This window comes from Cucurbita moschata, unplaced genomic scaffold (assembly GCF_002738365.1).
Source record: "Cucurbita moschata cultivar Rifu unplaced genomic scaffold, Cmos_1.0 Cmo_Scf00032, whole genome shotgun sequence".
Taxonomy (NCBI): Eukaryota; Viridiplantae; Streptophyta; class Magnoliopsida; order Cucurbitales; family Cucurbitaceae; genus Cucurbita; species Cucurbita moschata.
The window spans coordinates 1,918,291-1,926,380 of record NW_019268548.1 but is presented as its reverse complement, the minus strand read 5'-3'; the positions used below and the strand labels follow the sequence as shown (position 1 = coordinate 1,926,380).

At 39.4% G+C, this 8,090-nt stretch overlaps 2 protein-coding genes and 1 pseudogene across 3 annotated transcripts in view; 2 read left to right on the top strand and 1 right to left on the bottom strand.

Moving 5' to 3' along the window:
• The window catches only part of LOC111429850 (VIN3-like protein 2), a 5,935-nt gene extending 4,416 nt beyond the window's left edge, over positions 1 to 1,519 (top strand). For both annotated transcript variants that reach the window (XM_023065894.1, XM_023065895.1), the window contains exon 5: positions 87 to 1,519. In XM_023065894.1, the coding sequence (XP_022921662.1) occupies positions 87 to 1,282 (1,196 nt within the window). In that variant the 3' untranslated portion in view covers positions 1,283 to 1,519. The remainder of the gene's footprint in view (positions 1 to 86) is intronic.
• A 129-nt stretch (positions 1,520 to 1,648) lies between these two features.
• LOC111429851 lies at positions 1,649 to 2,749 on the bottom strand (annotated as a pseudogene).
• Positions 2,750 to 4,360: 1,611 nt separating this feature from the next.
• LOC111429719 (probable receptor-like serine/threonine-protein kinase At5g57670) lies at positions 4,361 to 7,504 on the top strand. The gene is made up of 7 exons (XM_023065672.1): positions 4,361 to 4,817; positions 4,930 to 5,184; positions 5,269 to 5,426; positions 5,527 to 5,606; positions 5,691 to 5,826; positions 6,183 to 6,332; positions 7,127 to 7,504. Exons 1-7 carry the CDS (start codon positions 4,592 to 4,594, stop codon positions 7,268 to 7,270), a joined length of 1,149 nt encoding a protein of 382 aa, XP_022921440.1. The 5' UTR covers positions 4,361 to 4,591; the 3' UTR covers positions 7,271 to 7,504.
• Positions 7,505 to 8,090: the final 586 nt, after the last annotated feature.

The window sequence follows — 8,090 nt, the reverse complement described above, 5'->3', positions numbered from 1 at the left end:
TCATAGTGAGGAAAGGATTATTTAAAAAAAAAAAAAAAAAAAAAAAGAAGAAGTAATAGTAACCAGTCTATTTGTCACCATTGCAGATACTAATTTGGTTGGTAACAACTTCGTAAGGTTCGAAGATGTTGATGCAACATACCTTACAGTGGTTGTGGGTACTGAGGATGTTTCATCTGGAAAAACTGCTGGTTACAGGATATGGCATCGAAAGGCATGCGAAATAGATTACCCTATGGAGCCAACTTGCACCTTGTCTCAACTCAATTTGAGGTCTGTCGTCCGAGGGCTGACCCCATCTTCGGAATATTATTTCAAAGCCATTTCCTTTGATGGGACAGGAGATTTGGGGATGTGTGAAGTTCAGGTCTCAACTGCTACTGCTCGGGAGGATAACACAGACTGCTTAGTGACTGAAAGGTGTCAGAGTCCTGTGACCAACTTCAGTGAGCTCTCTAATCCTTCTTCAGTAGAAGATGAAACTAACAATGTCATACCTTGTAGCGACCAGACTGACAGTCGAACAGGGAGCTATCTTTCATATTGCAAGGATTCTAACAAGATCACGACGGCTAACCTGTCTAAGGATGCAATAAACTGCACAGATGTCAGTGGAAGGGGAACAGCAAAAGATTCTGTATCATTGTTGGATGAGGATCACGTCACAAGGAAAAGCTCCATGCTGCCTGATCCCAGTGTTTCAAAACTTGAAGAAGGGCATTCCTCTGATGTCCATATCATTGAAGATACCAGCATGAATAACGGGTCAAATTCTGCTATTCAGGAAGGGACTAAATGCGCACCATTTGTTAGCAGCTCTGAGGCTGGATTGCCAGTTACTCCTTGCAAGATGGAAATACTCAAGGATGTTCTTGGAAGGAGTGGTCGATTGAAGTCGTCTAGCGCCAAAGATCGAGAAACTGGGTCGGGAGGAGAGGAACGGCAACATGGCAGAACATCCAAGAAGAGAAGTGCAGAGAGGCAAGATGCTGATTGTGCAGCCAATGGTATCTCAGACAAGGATTTTGAGTATTATGTAAAATTGATTAGATGGCTAGAATGCGAGGGGCACATAGAGAAGAACTTCAGACAAAAATTCTTAACCTGGTACAGCTTGAGAGCCACAGCACAGGATGTTAGGATTGTGAAGGCCTTTGTTGATAACTTCATTGAAGATCCATCAGCCCTTGCCGAGCAACTTGTGGATACCTTTTCAGAATGCATTTCAATCAAGAAAACATGTGCTGTGCCTGCTGGATTCTGCATGAAGCTTTGGCATTGATCATATCAGTGGTAGGAATTCTTTAGATACATTTCTTTCTTTTTCGATGTAAACTTGTCATCAATTGAATTGGGCATCATCTGAGCTCTATTTAGCATTCTTATGATTTTAACATACATGTCATCCACATTCCCCACTTTTTAACATTTCGAACAGATTTGTAGCTGAGTATGATTTAACATTCTTACTTATTCATTGATCCCATTTAGTAATTAATTTATGAAACTTTTTTCTGGAGTTTTGACTGCCTTCTCAACATGATTATAATTCATTTAAAGGCAAGCTGCTTCATGTTCGCAACTAAGAGTCCGAGTTCTTAAGATTGCTTGAATTGAGGTAGAACGGCATTTTGAGGACGAACAAAGCTTCAAGGAAGAAAGCAGTGGACTAAGCTACATTCAATTGTTACAACAGTTCAATAATTCCTTATCAACCCCAGTAATTACATTTGTTTTCAAATTATACAAACACCATAAGAAGACCATATGAGCAAAAAACTAAATAAGAAATGAGAATTCATGTTACAATCCTCTTCCGCCGAACCCCCTTTCTCCTCGATCCACTGGGAATATAGGGAAGAGACCGGTGCCAACAGTTCATCACCGAAGAACGGAGCAATAGACTAACCTGGGTGACCTAGCCAAATCAATTATCTACCGGGTCCGCTCAGCCGGCAACGGCCGGTTGAACCCGCCACGACGATTCATGTACTGCCTAGGCTGTCTCTTGGTCACTGCCCTAACGCCACTCACATCAGCACCGGCAACAGGCTTGCCCTTGGTCGAATCGAAACCCACGGGAATACCTAATTTCTTCATCATCTCAATTTCATCCTCATCAGCCATGGCCTCCTCCACTGATTCTCCGCCACCAACGCTATCTTTATTATTCTTTTGTTTGTGCTGCTCCTTCGCAATGCCATCAACGAAGTCAGACACTGCTTTCTGCCGGTCCTTTTCATCGTCCGCAGTCAAATCCCGGCGATGACGCTTCCTAACATGGTCCGGGGAGGGTGAGCGATGCCGGCGGCGAAGGGATCGATCCTCAGGGGTACGAGAAAGAGATCGCGACCGGTGCCGGTCCGGCGAGCGGGTGCGAGAGCGTGTGTGGCGGGATCTGGGGCGTTCAGGAGTATGAGACCTTTTACCCCTGCCGCGCTCCCGTTCATGGTCACGGTCGTCTTTCTCCCTACGCCGTTCCCGGTCCCGATCACGATCTTCTCGATCCCTACGCCGGTCACGTTCACGGTAGTCACGGTCTCGCTCCCGGTCTATATATCTATCACGGTCCCGATCTTTATCTCTGTCGCGTCCTCTGTCTCGATCTCGTTCACGGTCGACCATGGTGGATTTGCAATCCCCGGTAGTAAGCTGAGAGTGAAGGACTTGGCTATCGGATTAGGGGTTTAGCGATTGAGAAGAAAAAGCCCCTGGGTTTCCCAAAAATTACAGAAGGACAACGTTATCTCTCTTGTGTTGGAATGGGCCTCCACACAATTCGTGAAGAATGATTGGGTTATTGACTTTCTTTGTGGGCTTCTCAATTGGGCTATGTTGGAATGGGCCTCCACACAATTCGTGAGTATGACTGGGCTATTGACTTTCTTTATGGGCTTCTAAATTGGGCTGTGTTGGAATGGGCCTCCACACAATTCGTGAGAATGACTGGGCTATTGACTTTCCTTATGGGCTTCTCAATTGGGCTGTGTTGGAATGGGCCTCCGCACAATTCGTGAGAATGACTGGGCTATTGACTTTCCTTATGGGCTTCTAAATTGGGCTGTGTTGGAATGGGCTTCCGCACAATTCGTGAGAATGAATGGGCTATTGACTTTCTTTATGGGCTTCTCAATTGGGCTGTGTTGGAATGGGCCTCCGCACAATTTGTGAGAATGACTGGGCTATTGACTTTCTTTATGGGCTTCTCAATTGGGCTTTGTTGGAATGGGCCTCCACACAATTCGTGAAGATTGATTGGGCATTGACTTTGTTTATGGGCTTCTTAATTGGGCTTCTTAATTGGGCTTTTAATTTGCTCAGACCAATGGGCCTTCAAGTTCCCCAGATCAGTTTGTTTGGGCCGAAACAATCCATCATTCAAGTCCACTAAAAATTAGTATATAGGGGTAGGTTTATATCATAAAACAAGGCGATTAGAATTTAAAAAAAAAAAGAAAAAGAATGGGGAAAACAAGGGCAGCTCAACCCCTACCCCATCTCCACATGCATACTCTTTTCCTCCTCTTTCTTGGGACCAAACCCAATAAAAAATAACCTTTTTCAATACCAAAAAAAGTTTGGCTAGATTAGCTCATCATATCGATATCTATCAAATTTAACATTTTTTCAGAATACTTATAATAATGTTAAGTTTTGAATGTGATTCAGATTTCACATTGGTCGAAGATAAGAATAAAACAAAATATCTTTTTATAAGAGTGTAGAAACCTCTTTTCAGTAGATACGTTTTAAAACCGTGAGGTTGATGACGATATTTAATAGACCAAAGAAGAAAAGAAAGAAGAATAAAAAGGGGGAAGGATGCATGTGCAACGAACTCGTGAAAAATTAGAAAGAAAAAAAGAGTTGGTCACTTTCTTTTTTCTTTATGTGTTTGAAATTAATTGTTGTTATACGCGATGCCTACTTTGTCTTTGTTGGTTGGTGATGGAAAAAACATCCCTTTCTCTACCTTTCTGTCATCATTTATTAATTCTATATTTTATATAATTTTTTAATGTATTCGGGCTAATATTTAAATTTAATTAATTAAAATATAACTTAATTGATTTAGATATATAATTTCGATTAAAATGTTAAAAGTTTACCTCAAAGACTAGAATTATCCCAAGATAAGTTTAATCTTAAATTGAAAAGCAGCCATATTATCTCGTTATTATTAATTTATGCAAAATTAGCATTTTTTTTTTCTATAAGAGTTTTAATTACACCTTAAATTTAGAATTTTGTTTCGTTTATAAGACCAAGATGTTCTTAAAGTAATACTAAACTGATCAATACCATAATTAAGAGCATGAAAAAAAAAAAAAAAAAAAAAAGTGAGGGAAGAACACAGGTGTAGCACAACAGACAATGGCAGTAATCTGTCTAAAAACCATGGAGAGTCCCACACGTACTCTCACACCCATTATACTATACGCTTCATCCACTGCCATACACCCACTCCTTCTTCTTCTTCTTCTTCAATTCACTTTTTTCTCAACCCCCTCTTCTCCTTCTCTCTGTTTCAATCCTCTGTTCTTATTTATTCTTCTTCTTCTTCTTCTTCTTCTTATTGTTGGTGATTTGCATGAGTTCGGACCATTCTCTTCCGACTCCGCAAAGAATGAAATACATTAGGAGCAACAGCTTCAGACGCCTCTTCTCTCTCAAACGACGCACTTTAGGAGACGAATCCTCGAACCCAGATGTCTCTGAGAACGGAGATTGCATTGTTCCTCAGCATTCTCGAAGACCCTTTTGGAAATGCTTCTCTTATGAAGAGATTTTTGAAGCCACCGATGGATTGAGCTCAGGTACTGTAAAAACAAGACAAAAATAAAGAAGGGTTTCCCCCAGATTTTGGTTTTTGTTCTTTTTTTTCAATCTACATCGTATAAGGTCTCTGTTTTTCAATGTGGGTCTTAGATAACTTGGTCGGAAAAGGGGGCTATGCAGAGGTTTATAGAGGGATTTTAAGCGACGGTGAAGAAATTGCAGTGAAAAGACTCACGAAAACCTCCATTGACGAGAGGAAAGAAAAGGAGTTCCTTACTGAAATTGGGACCATAGGACATGTCCAACACCCAAATGTTCTGTCTCTTTTAGGTTGCTGCATTGATAATGGCCTTTATCTCATTTTCCGCTTCTCTTCCAGAGGCTCTGTGGCTTCTCTTCTCCATGGTAAACAATTTCTTCACCCCATTTGAAAATTTTAGCTTCCCATTTGGCAAATGAGCTTCAATTTTGAAAATCCTGTTCTTGCAGATGACAATTTGAGTCCAATTGATTGGAAAACAAGGTACAAGATAGCGATTGGGACAGCCAGAGGCCTTCATTACTTGCACAAGGATTGCCAGAGGAGGATTATTCATAGAGACATAAAGTCTTCAAATATTCTTTTAACAGCAGATTTTGAACCTCTGGTTTGTCATTCTCATCCACTGTTCTTGTCTGAATTTTGACAGCAATGTTTTCCTTTTCCTTACATGAAATCACAGTGTTCTTGGATTTTTGGTTTCATAGATTTCAGACTTCGGGTTGGCTAAATGGCTTCCAACCCAGTGGTCTCATCATTCAATTGCTCCTATTGAAGGAACCTTTGGGTAAATGGCAGCAACCTTTCACTTTTTTGGATCGAATTAACTAGAAAAGATAGTTCTTTATAAGAGGGTTTTGATCATCCGCAGGCACTTGGCTCCAGAATACTATATGCATGGAATTGTAGATGAGAAAACAGATGTTTTTGCTTTTGGAGTGTTTCTTTTAGAAGTAATCTCTGGAAGAAAGCCTGTTGATGGATCTCACCAAAGCTTACACAGCTGGGTATGCTAAATTATTTGATCAATGTATATATATATATATATATTATAAGTTCATCCTCAAGAAAGAACAATCATTTCCGTGGCTTGTTTCTCTATCAAACTCTTTGATTCAATGAAGAAAATGGTAATTGGTTGGGAGTCTTTTCGAAGGATTCCCGTCTTTCTTTCTCTTTCAATTTTCGAACGTTTTCGCCTTCTGTTTTCGATAATAACCATACACTTTATTTTCTTGTTTTGTTCCTAAAATCAGTGGTAGGTTTATTTGGGAGTTAAAACTTAACCAAGTTGTTGATAATTTGACTTTTTGGCCATGTGGTTGTGCTGCTTTAATCATACACTAACTCTAAGCAAACACAGGCCAAACCGATATTGAATCGAGCAGAGTATGAAAAGCTGGTAGATCCACGACTTGGGGGCGCCTACGACGTTACGCAGCTGAAAAGATTTTCCCTTGCAGCTTCTCTATGCATTCGAGAATCTTCGTTGTGGCGACCCACCATGACCGAGGTACCTAACTCTATCCTTGCAAGAATAATCTATATATTTGCAAGCTTGCCTTTTTTGTATTATAGCCATAAAGCTTTCTAATCATGGCACTAAAATCATCATCAAATGAATCATCCTACTCTAGATAATGTCGAAATCCTTATGCTATTTCGTCCCGAACAAGAACTAGTTAGGTGTTATAGACAGAATTTTTCTTTTGGACTCTTGAACTTAAGATTCTTATAGAGAATATTCTTCATTGACAGTAGTTTAGAGGTTATGATCTTGAAGGTCACAGTCTTCTCATTAGAAGTAGAAAAATTGGATTCCTTGTAGTGATGATTTTGAGGAAATATGGATATAGCAATCACATGTGATTAATGTTGGCAACTAGCTTATTAAAAGAATGCTTAAAATCACATTAATGGAGGATCTGATCTTGACTTTCTCTTTCAACTGTTCATTCATTTAGTGAATGTGATCTCCAAGCAGTCAAAAAAAAAAAAAAAAAAAAAGGAGAAATGTAGTTTCGTCAGCACACCGCTAGCAGATATTGTCCTATTTGGGCTTTTCATTTTGGGTTTCCCTTCAAGGTTTTTAAAACGTGTCTGCTAGGTAGAGGTTTTCACACCCTTATAAAAGAATGTTTCGTTCTCCTCTCCAACTGACGTGGGATCTCACAATATGGCTTTGAGATTTTTCATACACGGATATTAAATTACAATGCAAGAATAGTAAATTCAAAAGTGACCCTTTTTATGGCTGTGCCAGCAAAGGTGAAGCTAAGCAGGATGGTCTGTTTTCGATATTGACAGGTACTCGACATCATGGAGGATCGGTATGTCGATACCGAGAGGTGGAAAATGCCAGAGGTAGAAGTAGAAGAGAAGGATGATTTCTGGGGCTTTGAGGAGTTGGAATATGAATGGGACAGCTCCTTCTCCATCCAGTCCCCATAATAATTTAATGTAGGCCAGAATTGAAGAGCCTTCAGAGCTTCAAGTTTGATTAAACAATGTCCAAACCACACAATAGAGACAGTAAACTGTGTACATATTCAGGTAGATTGAACTGATAATAATGCAAATCTTCTGTAAAAAAAAAAAAAAACAAAAAAAGATCCTCTGCACCATATTATGAATTTAGAAATGGTTAATTTTGACGAATCAACAACCCGACACGACTTGCACTCATTCATAGGTCGATCATTACGAGATCGAATGCCAGTAGGAACCTTTTGTTCTTAAATTTTACTTTCTGAAGAAGCTTTTGAACCATCAGAAATCATTGAAGGGGATGGATGAAACCAGCAAATTTGTGGATGAAAATGTGGGGTGCCAGGCATTTAAATCTATAAGAATTCATTGGTGGGGTTCATGGAACAAGTGCATTTTTCATATCTCATGACCCAGAATTGTCGGCTGGGATTCTCAAAATTTTGAAAAAAAAAAAAAGAAAAGGTGGTGTACTGTTATTCATGTGAGCAGGTTCAGGGCCCTACTTTACACAACTTGAGAATTGTAAATTTGTTTGCTTCTTCTTTTTTTATTCATTGCATAATATGTTATAGCTTACCCCTAAATTAAATTAAATGTATAATATTATAATCAATGAAGATATAAGACCTGTCAGTTCAAGTTTCTTTATCAGTACTCCTTCATATTCTATGATTTGGTAAATTAATTAACATACTCGTTCAATTATTGACCCATAATTAATGGTTATATCCTATGGAACTAACTTAATTATGGATTTTGAGCAACAATACAATAATTTCAT